Here is a 17,268-nt window from a genome sequence, read left to right as displayed (position 1 = left end):
ACTTTGGGTTCTTGCGTTTGAAGGGCAAGCTACATTTGACCAACTGGGCCTATTTATTTTTATGATGTACCTGGCTAGCCTGGAATTGGCTATGTAGATAAAGCTGGCCTCATACTCAGATGTCCATCTGCTTTTGCCTCCTGAATTCTGGGATTAAGAATATGCAACACCACACCTGGCCCTGGTGCCTATTTTTTGAGACAGGGTCTCGTAGCTCAGAATGGCACTGAACTCCTGATCCTCCAGCCTCTATTTCCTACATGCTAGGGCTACAGGCATGTGCCATTATACCCAGCATGGTTTTATTTTTAAGAAAGTATTTATATTTTTTAGTCATATGCATATGTATGTGTCTGGGTGTGGACACACACATGAGCGTAAGTGCGTGTGGAGGTCAGAAGCATCAGATCTTGGCGCAGGAATTATTGGTGGTTTGAGCTGCTTGACACAGAGGCTAGGAATTGAACTTGGATTCCCTGTAAAACCAGTATATACTTATCTGCCACCTCTCTAGCCCATCTATCTGTCTGTCTGTCCTTCTGTCCATCTGCCCGCCCACCCATCCACCTATCGACAGGATCTCACTATGCAGCCCTGGCTGCCCTAGAACTCATTTATGTAGACTAGGCTAGCCTAGAACTCAATGAAAGCTGCCTGTCTCTGCCTCCTGAATGCTGGGATTAAAAGTGTGTACCACCTTACCAAATACATAGTTTTGTTTTATCCTTATTTTCTTAAAATTCATTCTCTCTCTCTCTCTCTCTCTCTGTATGTATGTATGTATGTATGTATGTATGTATGTATGTATGTATGTATGTGTAATTGAGTGTAGGTGCTTATTCAGGCCACAGGTGTTGGATCTCAGTTACCTGGAGTTACAGGTAGCTATGAATCACTTAGTGTGGGTATTAGCAGCTGAAATGAGGCTCTCTGGAAAGGCAGTGTGTGCTCTTAGCTGCTGAGACACCTTTTAGCCTTCTGAGCCCAGACTGCCCTCACTCCTGACGATCTAGTCTCAGCCTTCTGAGTGCTGAGACTACAGGTGTGCTACACTAGATTTTAATGCAAGCACAGGTATTCTCAAGTTCGGGTCATACAAGACAATGAGAGTTTTGAATTCTATTTTACATATATGATGAGTGTTTTGCCTGCATTTGTCTGTGCACCATGTACATGCAGTGCTCATAGAGGCCAGAAGAGGGCATCAGATTCCAGGAACTGAATAAGATAGCTGTTAGCTGCTGAGAATTAAACCCAGGACTTCCAGCACTGAGACATCTTACCAAGCACCTACAAAAAGCTTCCATGCATAAAATAAGGCCCGCCATGTAAACTGCTAAACATATCTTTTGAGGAAGAGCACCTACTTTACAAAGTGTGACAGGTCTTCTAGGAACAAAACACATGGCATGTGTTTGGAATGGAATAACCATAGAGTTGTCTGAAGGACTAAACTTTTTTCCTGAAGAAGCTCTACCCAAAACAAACTTTTCAGGTCACCTCCTTATCAGGGTAAGTTAATAGACAGCAGGAGAACCAAATGCTGCCCATTTCCCAGTCCCAAATGTTTGACACCCAGCTTCCTAAAAAGCCACTGCCAGGCGTCTTCAGGGCTATTTACTTCCTGCTTGTAATGCCATGGTAACCAACTGCTACTTCTTGGGCATGGCTAAGATGGGCAAGTTCTAAAAGGCAGAGTGTATGGACTTGAGTCTTCTCATTAATTCATCCAAACAAACTGGTCACCAGTAATAATGTAATAAGTATGAATCAGAAAACCCTATAGCTGTCTGTCTGTTCCTGGTGGTCTGGACTACCACTGCCCATCCCTGGGGAAAGGGGCAGTCATCCTACCCTCTGTTTCAGTTGGAAACCCTCAGCAACAGTGCCCACAACCACAGCACTCAGGGGCATCTGGAGATGTACCCATGAGCCTCACAGTCTACCAGTGACGACACCTTGGTGTGCCCTGCAGACTCTCAGCTCCTCTCGGCGTGCCCTGCAGACTCTTGGCCCCATTCGTTGTGCTTACATAGTTTGTACTTCATGTGTCAGCCTGAGGAAGCATGGTAGTAAGAAGCAATCTCAAGCTGGGCAAGGTAGACTTTGCCTGTAAACCTAGTACTTGGAAGGCTGAGGCAGGAGGATATGTTTGAGGCTAGACCAGCTTACAGAGTGAGATTCTGTGTGCAAATAAAACAAGCCGAGCAGTCTGCTTTAGGTGTGCTAACAAGGAAGCCTACCTGTCATGAAGTCAGGCCTCCAAGACTGACTTGCATCAATGCTTGGACAGCGAGTGCCAGGAAGACTCATGAAAGCCACAGAGTAAGAACTAGGACACTGGTAGGAAACAAATACAGAGTTGCCATCCCAAGAAACTACCCAATAGTAAGGCAGACCCATATTTATTTTTCCATTCACAAATTACACATCACCACTAGCCTCTTCTTAATGAAGAATTTAAGGAAGCAGGATATTGTAAGTGGAATTGTGTGTCTCTTGAGTAAAGAAGTCATACTGATTTCTTGCTATATATTATTTTTCAATTACAACACAAGACTAAGAGTTGAAGTTCCCACTGGAGTGGAACACAGCACTTCATTACTACTAGACACCACAGGAATGTTCTAGGGACACAGATCCATCATTTAGTAAGATGAAAACCCTAGGCTAGCATCAGCTGCCTGCACATCAGCGACAACCCTTTAAAGCATCTGCCTCTACAGATGCTTTTCTGGGGATGGGGCTTCCGTCAGAGGGCAGTTAACTCCTGCAAGCAGCAGCCAGCAGCCCAGGTAAGTGTCTCAATCTGTTTGCCAGTGCTCCCTATGCTAGACACTAGGCTAGGATCAATTGGGTAGGTCCCGTCCTTTCTGCTGAAAGCTCCAGGCCAACAGAATCTCTAACTCATCATAGAGCTCCTTTCTGGAGGGTGAGAATGCACACTCTACACCAAGGGCCGCACAGGGGTGAAGGACGAGTCCAGTAAGCAGGACCTCATCTCCCGGAGCTCCTGGACCTCATCACTCTCAGGGCCACAGTGCACCAACAGGATCTTTTCTGCCTTCCATATGGCATTCAGAGCTTCAGGCACTGCCAACCTGAAGCAAGAAAGGGAAGCCTGTCAGTTCACTCCCTCAGTCTAAACAAAAGCTGACTCCTTTCTGTACAGAGGTTCACTGCATCCTCCAGGGGCTTATGGAGGGCATGAAGGGTCTGAGTTCCTTGGCCCTCTAGGGTCTCATCATCTGAAAGTAGAGATAAGAAACTTTCACGAACATACTGCAAAGCATACTTGAGAAAACTGTGTATGTATGTAATAGACTCCAGGATCCTGAGAAAAATGGGCAAATTCAAAACCTTTTTAAAAAGCTTTATACAGAGGTGTGCATTTTGTAGTGCCTGTGTCTAACCTGACTGACTACCTCTCTCTAACCTTGACCTCGGCTCTCAGGTCCTTCTTTCTCTCTGACCAAACATGCTGTTTCAATGTCTGGGTATCAGGTAATATGCTTCAAACCCTTTCTCTTACCATGAGATTTTATCAAGGTTGGAGGTATGGTAGTCACACAATACTGGATTGGGGATATACTTCACTTCGAGTGACCTCAGTGGCACACTGGGTGAGGAACCAGCGCATCAGCACTACTCTTCCTTGTATTCTACTTTTTGTGCAGAGCTAGGGACAGAACTAGGGCCTTATGCATGCCACCAACTGAGTAGTTCCCTCAGCTTCTTATTTCAGTCTCTGGCAGGGATTTTCAGCCTTCACATAACTAACTAGGACCTCTCCACTGTGAGGCTGTCCTGTGCACTGTAGGTCTAGCCTTTACCCACTAGATGCTGGCAGTACCCTCCCCTCGAGCCATCACAGTCAAAGCCGTCTCCAGACATTGCCAAATGCCATCTGAAGGCAAAACCCTTCTGGTTGAAAACAACTGCTTTAAAAGGAATAGGAGGCAAACCAGGGGAAAGGCAGAGCCCTGGAGTTAAGAGAGCTGGGGCTGAGCCAACCAAGCTCCCTTGTGATTAAGCAGGGAGGAATGCTAGAGTCGGGAGAGGTTGCCTGGAAGTCCTCCCTGGGAGGCTCAACGCAGACCTAACGGCTTTCTCCACATCTCTCAGGAGGAAATTCAAAGCTTAAAGTCCATCAGTGAAACAGAGGGCAAAGATCTGTCCTAAGAAGGAAATAGAAGTTTCAAAGTGCTTTAAAACACTGTAGCAAAAAGCCACACACAGAAGCGCCTAGTAAAACACAAAGCACTGTGTACCCTGGCCAGACACGAGGAGAAGGAAAGACCTACCCATTGAACAAGACTTGGGCCAGTTTGAAGAGCTCATGGCCAATTTCAACACTGGATGGCCCATGGCGAGCCTCAACCACCTGGATACTCTTCTGTACATGGGCAGCAGACTGTCGCCAGTCGCCTGTGAGAAGAAAAATGTCTCATTTCAGAAAAGAAACACCATCAGTCCAAGGCTCTGAGGGTGAGGAAAACAGAATGGGAGGAGAAGAGTGCAGATTTAGACGGCAAGAGAGAAACAAACAGATGAGGCAAGGGTCGTACTGAGCACACGCACGGAGGGAGAACAGTGGCCATACCTAAGGTAGCGTAGGCCTGGGCCAGGCCGTCTTCAATTTCTCCCAGCACGGTGTGCTCTGCTGACAAGAAGTTCTCAGCAGCCCTCTGGCACTCCAACAACTGCTGAATGGCTTGCTCTATGTATTCAAAGGAAAATGTCTCACAACAGATATAGACCTAGTCCTGGACATGAGAGAACAGGCCGCAAGGTCTTTATAGGCTGGTCAAAGTGGAAATGCCCCTTTATCTCACTGAGTCAATAACCCAGCATTTCAGGGAAGCTGTTGGTTGCTTATGTTTTTTGTTTCAGTAGAAAAAGGTATTAGATGAGGCCTCCCCACATTTACCCTGGGCTCCTAATATCCATTTTCCAGTACAAACAGCTGTACATTTCTCCTGTAATCATTGGTTTTCTTGACTTTAGGCTAAAGGTCTACTTCAGAATCAAGGCTAAAATAGTCAAAATAGATTCCTACCATGTCAGGCTCTAATATCAAGTTCTGCAAATCCCTTTTTGAAAAGAGAGGAGTCCTTCCCTCCCTCTCTCAGATCAGGCTAGCTACCAAGCTCTACTCCTGAGCCACACCACCAGCTGAGAGCAGGACTCAGGACTCACTGCTGCTGAGGGCAGAGCAACTTTCAGGAGCTTAGGTTGTTAAGCTGGGGTTACAATGATGACATAGGACAAAGCCCATGGAGATCAGACAGCCTTTCTGGTGCTCGAGCTGCCAGAACTATCTGGAGCACCAGAGTAACTGCTGGTCAAAGTCTGTTCTCACTGGCCTACACAGCCATCTTGTGGCAGGTGCTGGGATAATTAAATTCAAGTCCTCAATCATTTATTGAGGACTGCTCAGTAAGGCAAGGTGATACCAGAATAAACAAGGGAAGGGCTGAGGCTTAGGGCGAGGGAGCCAGTCTCACCTGGTCTATCACTCCTGAGAAGCTTCTGGGCTGTGTGAACCTGTTGCTGAAGGTCCTGCAGGCGAGAGACCAGTCGGTCCCTGCTGACAGAGTTTGTGCAAGATTCGTTGCTACAGCTCAGCACATCATTTCCCTGTGGAAGTCAGTTCCATTTTTATTCCTAAGCCAGAACAGTTATCAATACTGCATGTTGCATGTACATGATAAGGACGAGACTTCTGCAGTAACACATGCAAACAAGGCCTGAGTGAATTTGGTCTGATAGCAATGCTAATGAAGGCAGTAGCTGACCCCACTCTGAGGTTTCCTTTGGACGGAACTGACAGAGTTGGTAATCCTTTCACCTTAGCAGCCCCTCTCATCTCTTTGGGACCAGGCCTTTTTTTTGATGAACACATGTATAATAGATATTTTAAAAAGCTATAAGAAAACCAATATAGAAAGCTGGATGGGTGTTGGTAGCGTACACCTTTGATCCTACACTTTGGAGGCAGAGGCAGAGGCAGGCAGATAAATTTGAGGGCAGTCTAGTCTACAGAGTGAGTTCTAGGACAGCCAGGGGTACACAGAGAAATGCGGTCTCAAAAACAAACAACTAACAAACACAGAAAGCGTGGTGACACACTGCAGTAAAGTGGCACTTGAAAGCTAAAGGCAGTAGTAGGATGGCAAGTCCAAGGCCAGTCAGAGCTATGGAATAAGTTCTAGATCAACCCTGCAGGGGAAGGAAGGGAGGAAGAAGAAGAAAAAGCAGGAGATATGGCTCAAAGGATAATCATCTTACTAAGAATCTATCGGAGAAAGCCAGGTACAGGCCTGTAGATATCACTGTACTTGAGAAGCTGGGACACAGGGATCTCGAGTTTGAGATCTGAAGTGAACTCTAGGTTAGTTGGGGATACACAGTGGAAGCCTGTCTCAAGAGTGAGGGAACTCTAATGCACAGGGTGCTCAGGCCCAGCATGGTGGCACACCTGGGAGGCAGAGGGCAGGCCAGCCAAGGCTACACAGTGAGACCCTTCCTAAACAACAAAACAAAAAAAAGGGCTAGGGAAGGTTTCATATTTGACCCTTGGGTTTACAATTTTAGCTTCTCAACACAGCCAATTCTACTTACTGTATTCCTAATGAGAAAGCCATGCCCTGGTGTGGAGAACATTTTCCACTGAGGCATGAATGTTGAAGACCCCAGTGTCTACTCCATTACTGGGTATTAACACTTCTCTAAGGGTCTGCTCTCATGCTCTCCACTGTGGCTCTTTCTTCTGGAAAACTATGTGGGTCGGATTTCCCAGTGGTTACTACAGAGTGTGTCTGATGAAGCCAGTTCAGAGAGATGGAATTGAGCAGACAGAAAATCCATGATCTGAGTCCCTGGATTAAGCTGCATCTGAAACAGCTCCTTGGAACAGTTCTCTTATATGTCACTTAAGATTGGCCTCAGACTTGAGATTCTTCTTCCTCAGCCTCCTGGGTGCTAGGATTACAGGCCTGAGCCACCAAGCCCCAAGCCTGATATAGAACTTTTTGGGTTTTTTTTTTTTTTTTTAAAGATTTACTTATTTTATTTATACAAGTACACTGTAGCTGTCTTCATGCATACGAGAAGAGGGCATTGGATCCCATTTACAGATGGTTGTGAGCCACCATGTGGTTGCTGGGAATTGAACTCAGGACCTCTGGAAGAGCAGTTAACGCTCTTAGCTGCTGAGCCATCTCTCCAGCCCCCGATACAGAACTTTTGATGACTTATTTGGGCAAGTAAATTTATAGTTTGTTGTTGTTGTCCCTTTGGGTAAGTTAAGATTTTGTGTCATTTATAAGGAAAATATTAGGAAATCCAACCTGTGGTGGTTTGCAGGGTCAGGGGACATGCAGATGACTTACAGGAATGGAAGCAGTGATAGTGCTTGCTATAAACCCTGGGTGGTTTCTCGGTGACTGACAACCTTATCTGGAGCACTGACCCCTGGGAACAGTAGGGAAGATTTACCTGCATGGGCACTCTGCAAGTGTTACAACAGAAGGCTTCCCACCTGGGTGCCGCAGCTGCTCTCAGTGTCTCAGCGTGACAGGCTGGACAGCTGCAGTCAAAGAAGTACTGAGAACTCAGCCTCTGCTGCCTCTCAGCAACACCCATCCGGCTCTCATGAGGCCCTGGAGAGAGATTACCCTCAGTTCCCATTCACATCAAGACAGTCAGAGCCTACTCAACAGAGGTCGTCATGTGACTGAGATGGTACTGGGGTGGGGCTCTGGCTCAGTGATAGACACTTGCCTATCTTGTGGGGCTGGGTACTATCTCCTATCATCTCAAAAACAACAACAAAACACAGGGGGAAGTGGCTAAGTTCCCAAGCTGCTGGGACAGGAGGGAAGAGAAGCCAAGAAGGTGCTCCTCACTAAATTTCAGGAGGGGCAGTCTACAAGGCTTCAGCATGGTGGTTCATGGCTCATGGCCCTCAACAGACCTTTTTATTACAGCCAGAGACCTTTTGCATTGGCCTAAGGATGCATTGCCTTTTCCAGGAAAGACTCAGAGGATTAGTGGAGGCACCCGCCCAGTTCTCGCTGATTCCTGTCCCCTATTCTTTTCCTGTGAGGCACAGCAGGGCAGTGGAAATAAAGGCTGGCTCACCATAGCAGTGCAGAATCTCTTGTCCTTTTGCGATCTGCTGTGCTGCCCGGATGGTGGCGACAGTGCTAGTGAAGGACACACTGGTGTTGGGGCTGCAGGAGTGGTTCAGGAGGCTGACAACAGGAAAGACGCCTGTGGCAAGGCGTACCTGCCTGCTGTTGGTAATGATGCTCTCTTTAGACCCTGGAAGTGCAAGAACAGAAGGAAATATGCATCAGGACATTTGTCCTGTCCTTGTCATCTATTCCTTAGAAGATGAACTGAGCAGCTGGGCCTGAAGCCCATCTGAGTCATGGCTCCGCAGCCGGATCCAATATAAATCAGATGGAACATGACTCATAGCAAACTCTGGTCCCCAGGAAGCAAAGTGAATGAGCACATGAAAAGTCCACTGGAACCTAACCATTATGCCTGCGAGCCACTCAAAACCCCAAGATTAGAATTTATAAAAAAAAATAATCAAAAAGGGACTCCAGTAGGGTGCTTTCTAGACAGCTTCATAATGCTCGCAGGACGCAGAACTATATAACACTCCAAAGATTATCCCCCCAAGATGTTTGAAGTCCGAGTGCTTTGGTTTAACTCCTCTTTGGATGGCTGTTGGAATGAATGTCCTGTTAGTGTAGCCCACTTTATTTACTTATGCAGCCTTAGGAGTATACACAAAACCCATAGCCTTCTTCATCTTGTCCTTTGTCTAAAATTGTTGGAAACTGCTCTGCATACCGTCTGTGTATGTTTTATTCAAAGTAATCTTATGTCCCAGACAACCTCTTTGTAGTACATACAGTCAGCCAGCAAGACAACTGCAAATCTAAAAGGAAAAAGGGGCCCTCTCGGCAGTGATGCTGGTCTCCATGAACCTCCATTCGCACATATGTGAGCTCTTCATACCATGTGCACGGCTATGCTTAGTTAGGTTTGATTTCTGTTGCTATGGCAAAATCTATTTAAAAAAAAAAGCAAAGGAAAGGTAAGCTGAGGGACGCATGCTTGTAATTCTAGTATTTGAGAGGCTGGGAAGAAAGGATCAGCCTGGGCCATAATAAGTGATCTTGGCTTAAACAAAACCAAACAAAATCAAACCAAAACAGGCAGAAGAGGAGTTGGGGAGGTTTCCTCCCACTCTGCTCCCCCCCCCCCCAGTTAACAGTGGTCAAGGTGACACGCAAGACCCAAGCTCTAACAGCCTAGTGTTCCTCAAACAAAATGCTAACTGGTTATATAGCTGCTCAGGCCAAAGAAGTTCAGCCGCAGAGAACCTCCACTGGGGAACACACAGCAGGGTTTTCTAGCAACGGCAAGACCGGCAAGACCATGATAGACTAGAGGAGGCAGAAAACAGCTCTGTGAAGCACAACAGCCCTGGGGCAAACGAAATGCCAGTCCCACTCTAGGTTCATCACAGACACAACATTTCCAGAGGCTCCGAGGAGGACTGAATACTTACAATGGTTTTTGTAATAGGCAAATATACACCAGGAATAGGTAGGCTATATGTAAGAGTCGCTACCCAGAAAAGCTTAAATTATGATCATAGCCTTGGTTTAAGCAAGAAGGAAATAATATTTCCAATAACTGGATGAAATGTGCAAAACACTGATACTTAAAGGGAAACGATTTTCTAAAAAAGTGGGAAACGATCAGATAACTATGGTGTCATTGTCCTCATGCCCAGAATCCTAACTAATCGCTTATCAGAAGTAACCAGTCTGGATACAAATGTAATGAACAAAGAAAACACCACGAACCATCATGTGAAAATGTTTGACAAAGGAAAAAAATTAAATATAAGAATTATGTTGTCTTTCTGCAGACAATCCTATTATCTGTTGCTATGGGGGACAGGAACAGGGCATGTAAATACAATTCACAGGGAATCCAAATGACTCAATTTTAGTTAATAATTCTACAAACTGCATTAACATCTTTCATCAGAGCTTCTCTAAGTGCTTAGCTGGTTTGAGTGCCTGTCCACGCCTCCCATGCCTACCTTCTGGAACATGTGCTAATGAGCACTGAGAACGGTTAAAGGTAGGCAGCAGGAAGGAGCCGTGCACGCACCAACAATTTGTCGTCTGAATAATCAGCGTCTGCATAATTAAAAGTTGACTTGCATTCTCAACTACTGATAACTGGCAGGCTCTATTAGAACAGTTGCTAAAATTTTCTCAGAAAAAATGACTGCAACACAGTGAGTAATGTCAGCCTCGTGAGTTATTTATAGATTATCCTCCAGCAGAGGAAGGCTCAGGAACTGAGTAGGGTGCTGGTGTCAGAGTTGAATGTCTCTCTAATTATTTCTAAAGAATTGAGTATTGATTCTTAAACATTACTCAATATTTCGCACTAGTCACCTATTAGTGGATAACAGGAAGAGAGAATGTAGATGACCGCATCAGCCGCAGCTAATAGGTGACATTTTGTATATATAAAAAGTGAGTGATTCTTTAGCAAAAGTGTACCTTGGATTTAAGTGTCCCTGGTGCATTTCAAATGGGATTTAAGTAAAAGAAAAACAACATAAGGACTCATTCATACTTCCAGGACATAGCTACCCTGGTAACTGGTCTGCAGAATGAGAAGTGTGTAGGTGTCAGGTAATCAAGGGAAAGCAAAGGGCAGCTAGCTCAGAGCCACACAGAGCCTCAGCAAGGCTTGGTAGACAGGAATTCTGATACATCACAGATGTGCCCTCCCCACAGGGACAGAACCACACACACCTGCACCACGGTCTGGGCTCATCAGTGGCCAGACCTACGCCTTGGGATGGGAACAGAGAGAGGCTTTTGAGGAACTTTGATTAAAAAGAATTTATGCAAAGATAATAAGATACGTTCTTATAGTTCTTTGTCAAAGTCTATCCTAGTTAACACTGTAATCCTTCTTCTGTGCCACTAATGAAACAGCTGCTAATGAAATTCAATGAGAACACTAAACTGGGAGGTGTCGGAACCCAAGGAAACAATAAAAAGGGATATAACAAGATCAGAACTCTGAATAGACTGAAACAGAATCAAATGGTAGGAAAAAAGGAAGTGAACATTGCTGGTGGTGTGTAATTGGTACGACTCACCTGGAGGGCAAATTTGAGGTATGTATCAAGTGCCTTAAAACTGTTCATATGAAAATATTCTTAGCACCTAGATTGCTTCTGTTATTAAAAAACTAATTAAAATTACAGAAGGAATACATGGTAGTTATGAAAAATTAGAAGCTGAAAATTACAGAGACAAGGACAGTCATTTAAAATACAATTAGGCAGGGCCAATGGTTCTGTCCTATTGTCTTTGGAGAGGCCTCATCTAGCTCTATGTATGAGATTATTACTGCTGTTATTATTAGACCAGGCTGGCCTCCTCCTGCCTCTGCTTCAGGCTCATGAGTGCTGAGACTGTAAGCATGGGACTCATGTCCATACTAGCTGTATGGAAATTTTAACATAATTTAGGACAAGGGCACATGGTGATTTGTAAGCACTTCTTTTTACATTATATGCCATGGCCATTTAAAAACATCCCAATCTAAAATGCATTAAACATGTAATTAAAAAGAAAACCAACTATCTTAGTTAGGGCTTCCATTGTTGAGATACAACATCATGACCAAAAACTACCTGGGGAGGAAAGGGTTTATTTCCTCTTACAACTCTCATGTAACAAGCCTTCACTGAGGGAAGTCAAGGTAGGAACCTAGAGACAGGAACTAAAGCAGAAATCATAGAGGAATGCTGCTTTGTGGTTTGCTCAGCCTGTGTTTTAGATATCCCAGACCATCTGCCCAGGGTGGCAGCATCCACAGTGCCCTTCCACATCAGTCATTAACGTGCCCACAGGCCAATCTTATGGAGGCGTCTTCTCATTTAAGGTTCCTTCTTCCAAGACATGTCTAGGTTTGTATCCGGTTAACAAAAACTAATCAGGACATCAACAAAATGACACTGCCAATGTCATACACAAAATGGTATCTTTATTTAACTTCTAGAGAGGATATAGACTGTCGCTTCTATCATGATAGTATGATTGGTAGTGTGCATTTATGAAGTTTCATGAAGAGGGTGTGGGTGTGGTCCAGCTGCTAGGCAAGCATCAGGCCCTGCACGTATCTCAGGATGGAAAGTCTCCTTTATGAAATAAATCCCTTGGTTTTCTTAGATGTCTTGAGTTCTGTTATTTCACATTAACACCAATACCCTGGTTTACTTGTAACTTTTTTTTTTTTTGCTTTTGTTTTTTTGAGACAGGGTTTCTCTGTGTAACTGTAACAGCGCTTGCTGTGCTGAACTCACTTGGTAGACACTCGAATTCACACAGATCCTCCTGCCTCTGTCTCCCGAGTGCTGGGACTAAGGGTGTCATGGCTATTTGTCATTCTTGGCAAGCCCAAATACGCCCATTACTGTTATAGCAGTCACCTTTGTGAACAGAACACAGAAGGCTCTTCTGTTTGTTTTTAAGACAGGGTTTCTCTGGGTAGCCTTGGTTATACTGGACTGATCTGCACATCAGGCTTTGAACTCAAGAGATTTACCTGCCTCTGTCTCCTGAATGCTGGGATTGTGCACCACCACACCTGTTGAAAATACATTTTCTGGGGCTAGCAAAATGGTAACTTTCCATGTAAGCCAGATGCCCTCTTCTGGTGCCCATGCTTATGTGGTGACTGGTATCATTGAGCCCAGCATGCCTAGGGCAAAATGGGAGGTGGAAACAGAATAACTGTCTTAAAGATCATGTACAAAGTGTAGGGGGCAGGAACAAGAGAGACTGTGCCTCAAAATCAGGTAGAAGGACAAACTCCACTCCTGAAAAGTTGACTCCTAACCTTTCTACAAGTTGAGCCTGGTCTACAGAATAAGTTCCAGGATACCCAGAGCTATGCAGAGAAACCCTGTCTCAAAAAAACATAAACCAAACCAAATCAAAACAACTCAGGTTTTCAGGCTTAGAGGCAAACCCCTTTACCTGCTGAGCCATCTTCCTGGCCCAGATTTGGATATTTTTGTAGCAGTGGCTCAAAGAGTCAAAGAAGGCAGAAAAGAACACAGACACTTGTTGGGTCCTGCTAATTAATTAATGTCAAGGTTTCTCATTGTCTTGATAGCCTTCTGAAGCTTGGCTCAAAATGGGGACTTCTTTTACCAGCAGGGCTCCTCCTTCTCTGACTTTGTCTGGGGAGCCTGAAACCCCCATACCCTCTGCCATACATGACCTTGGTGAAATTGCGGCCACCCTCCCAACCCCCTAAGGAACCTGTTCAGCAAGCACCTGAGATTCCTGGAAAGCTTCCCCATGCTAATGAGCCATCTCAGTACTTAGCTTTTAGCCAATGAACTTTGCCCACCCTGGATAGTCTTATCCCCTTCCCTAAAACTATATAACCCTTGATTTACCTCGAATAAAGTATATGCATACAAGCTCATCCTGAATAAAAAAAATATGCACAAGATAAGATCGTCGGAGAAGGCCTTCACCTAAAGGAGCTGTACCACTAAGAAGGTCCTTGGAGAAGGCCTTCTCCCCCATCCCTTCCTGCCCCCCAGCATTCATGCCCAGCTGGACAGGGATGCTGCAGAATTCCACTCATCCTGGACCATTTCATCCTTCCAGCCCAGTGTGCAGCAGTGTCTGGATATCCTGAGGGAAAAGTGTAAGACACAGAACCGCAGCTAGATCCCAAAGTACATACCTCAGAGACTAACTGGAAGTGTGATTTAATAGAACCATGGGCCACGTAAATGCTAGTTTTCAAATCCTACTGCTTTAAGATGGGGAAAAAAATCCATGTCACAAAGAACACCTACATATTGTATAAATTGGCAGTTAAATTAAGATGATCTGTACACACACACACACACACACACACACACACACACACACACACGCACACGCACAAAGGATGGCAAAACCTGGACAACGTAATATGAAGTCTGAGGAGTAAGCTTCTGTAGTTTAGTTAGGCTGACAGAGTATTAATCTGTAAATAAACCCTAGGTTTAGGCAACGTCTACCTTCCTCCCTTTCAGCATAATTAACTAGAAAAGGAGATGGGGAGATGGCCCAGCAATTAAGCCATACTTGCTGCTCTTCCAGAGGACCTCAGTTTAATTCCTAGCTCTCAGACATAAGTGTCTGGAGCTCCAGTTCCAGGGAAACTGATTCCTTCTTCTGGCCTCCCCAGGCACCAGACATACATGTGTACACAAACATACATGCAGGCAAAACACTCAAACATATAAAATAAATATTTTTGTTTGTTTGAGACAGGGTCTGTCTATATAGTCCTGGTTGGTATGGAGCTTGCTATGTAGACCAAGCTGAACTCCAATTCACAAAGATCCTCCTGCCTCTTTGTCCTAGGAGTTGAGATTAAAGGAGTACAATGGGGGTTGGGGGGGGGGACAAAAAATAAAACAAAAAACCCCAAAACAACAACAACACCTTAAAGAGAATGTTCTCTTCTTTGTGCATGTCTGAGGGCCCAGGCACGTGCTTGCCTATGGAGGATGATCACTTTCCACCATACACAGGAAGTTACCAGGGTTGCTGCCTTGAACACACAACTCAGCTATCTGTCTAGTCTAGTTAGACAGGAATCCTGTCCGTCTCCGTTGTCTGGAATCACGGGCAGGCAGTGCCATCAACTCAGCATTTGCTGGGGTGCTAGGGATTTGAACTCCAGTCTTCATGCTCGCACAGCATGTGCGATACCACCGAGCCATCTTCCCAGGCCCTCAAAGGCATTTTTTGATAAATGAAAAGCACTTAATAAGAACACTAGATGGTTGGGGAGATGGCTCAAGAAGTAAAGTGCTTGCTCCTAAGCCTAACAACTCGAGTTTGATCTCTAAGACACGCAAGGTAGAAGAGAACTGACTCATGGACTCGAAGTGGATAAAAGTTTAAAAATACTCTAGCTTTAAATTTTTAATTAGTTTACTGTTAGTGTTGTTAATTTATTTATTTGAAACAGGATCTCACTATGTAACCTGATGGAGATCTCACTATATTATAGACTAGGTTGGATTCAGAGATCTGCCTGCCTTCGCCTCTTGAGGGCTAGAATTAAAGGAATGTGTTGTCACCACAGTTTTTAGGAAACAAGTGCTCGCATAGTTCAGACTACAGTTGTCTTGAACTCCTAGTCATCCTGTCTGGAGCTCGCAAGCTCTGTGCGTGCTCACAGCTTCTCAACAGCATGATGATACATAGGACAGCTGTGCTTTCCTTTAGGTCACTGATTTGTTTGATGCTAGTCTTCCTTTATAGTTTTTTCTCCTTAAACATTAGCTCTTGGAATACCAATAATGCAAGTAAAAAACCACACTCATGACTTACCGGCGTGGCATATGGAGGTGATCGCCTGGGCATTACACTGCAGCTGTAGCATGTGTTGCAGCATGGCTACTCCCCAAACAGTCAAATCTGCACACAGCCCTGGAGTCACTGCTTTCAGCCTGGGGGACTTTAAGCCCGTGGTCTGGGCCTGCAAGCTGGCAGCTTTGAGCTGTCTGCACAGTGCGGAGACACTGACTGCACAGATGAATTTGTGTTCTGGGCTGTGTTTTTCAGTATGGGGCAGAAGGCTGAGGACAGCATCATAATTATTTTCATACTTCCCATTGACATTACATCCAGGAATTGAGGGTTCTATTTCGCTGTTCTCTTCACTCTCCCCCTGATTTGTGTAATCAAATGTTTTGACCAGATCCTTGCTTTCAGGTAAACAGGTGTCTTTGCGGCCAGTCTTGTCACAAATCATCCTTACAACTCTGTCAACATCTTCAAATCTGGCTAAAAGAGTCATCCTTAGGGCAACATGGCAGAAGACCCCGAGTGTGAGGAGAAGCCCCCCTAGAGAGCACTCTGTGCTATGGTAGCGGTCCCACGCCTGCTGCATGCATTCCTGGCTACAATACTTGGCATAGTTACAGCCGTCACAGGGTACTGCGGCCAAAGTATGCCTCAGACATCGGTGACAGTAGAGGTCTGCACTGGTAACTCTAGTATCCCACTTGTTCTCTAGGCAATGACGCAGTGGTGGCATTTCTCCTGGGTTAAGGACACTTACAAAAGCATCTTCCTTCACCAGGAGTTCTCCTGGGAGAATGTCTTTTGTGGCAACTAGATGGCGGCCTTTCAAAGGGTCTGTGCATAAGCTGACAGAGAGGGACGCCCCAGAAATCTGTTTGTTCTCTTCCCCCAGGGCCATATCCTCCAAGGCTTTGGTGAGAGCTGCAGGGAAGGATTCTGGGAGAGTCTCCTTTTCTTGGATCTTCATTTTTAGCTGCTGGACATTCCTCTGCAGAATCTGATGAGAGGAAGGCATCAGGGTTGGTTTGGTAGTGAGGCTGTTTTCGAGATCACTGATGGTCTGTCTTGCCTCCTGGAGTCTCCCCAGGTTCACCAGGCATTCTGTCTTACGAATCATCAACTTGGGCTGCAGTCTTTCAGGATACCCATGCATACCTGCTCTCACTATGTCTTTAAGACATGCCTGAAAACAAAAGGAAATTCAGGATGACCCGTGGTCTCTACTCTTCACTGTGTGCTGAAGACGAAAAACCATGGGCATGTAAAGGACCATGGAGAGTGGGCAACTTCAGCCAAGAGCTTAGGCCTTAAATTACATCCTGGGTTCTGTTTCATGATCTTTCCTTTTTCTCTCTTCCTTCCTCCTTCCCTCCCATTCATCTCCTTCCCTCCCCTCCTAAAGCTGGGAATTGATCTCAGCTCCTGTATGATCTTTTGATTGAGAGACAGTTATTCTTACTTATAATATTTTGTCTGATTTTTCTCAGTAAGCAGTTCTAGCTTTTTTTGTATGTTTTGTTGAGAAACAGTTTTGCCATATAGCCTTGGGGGGCTTAGAACTCTTTATATAGATCAGGCTGCCCTGAACCCATAGGCCTGTCTTTGCCTCCCAAGTGCTGAGATTAAAGATTAAGCCTGTCTCACCACTACCAGCTCAATAGTTCCATTTTTTTTTAAAAAGATTTATTTATTTATTTTATATTAAGTACACTGTTCCTGTCTTCAGACACACCAGAGAGGGCATCAGATCCCATTAGATGGTTGTGAGCCACCATGTGGTTGCTGGGAATTGAACTCAGGACCTCTGGAA

At 45.1% G+C, this 17,268-nt stretch overlaps 1 protein-coding gene across 1 annotated transcript in view; it reads right to left on the bottom strand.

Moving 5' to 3' along the window:
- Positions 1–2,389: 2,389 nt before the first annotated feature.
- The window catches only part of Smyd4 (SET and MYND domain containing 4), a 45,706-nt gene continuing 30,827 nt past the window's right edge, over positions 2,390–17,268 (bottom strand). Inside the window, exons 5-11 of the mRNA XM_032913373.1 lie at positions 15,483–16,641; positions 8,146–8,328; positions 7,501–7,664; positions 5,508–5,640; positions 4,604–4,720; positions 4,305–4,428; positions 2,390–3,101 (exon numbers count right to left, since the gene is read on the bottom strand). Coding sequence (XP_032769264.1) covers positions 2,948–3,101; positions 4,305–4,428; positions 4,604–4,720; positions 5,508–5,640; positions 7,501–7,664; positions 8,146–8,328; positions 15,483–16,641 — 2,034 coding nt within the window. The 3' untranslated portion in view covers positions 2,390–2,947. The remainder of the gene's footprint in view (positions 3,102–4,304; positions 4,429–4,603; positions 4,721–5,507; positions 5,641–7,500; positions 7,665–8,145; positions 8,329–15,482; positions 16,642–17,268) is intronic.

Source organism: Rattus rattus, chromosome 9, assembly GCF_011064425.1.
Source record: "Rattus rattus isolate New Zealand chromosome 9, Rrattus_CSIRO_v1, whole genome shotgun sequence".
Classification (NCBI taxonomy): Eukaryota; Metazoa; Chordata; class Mammalia; order Rodentia; family Muridae; genus Rattus; species Rattus rattus.
Note: the sequence above shows the minus strand (reverse complement) of the source record. Positions and strands in the feature narration are given on the sequence as shown.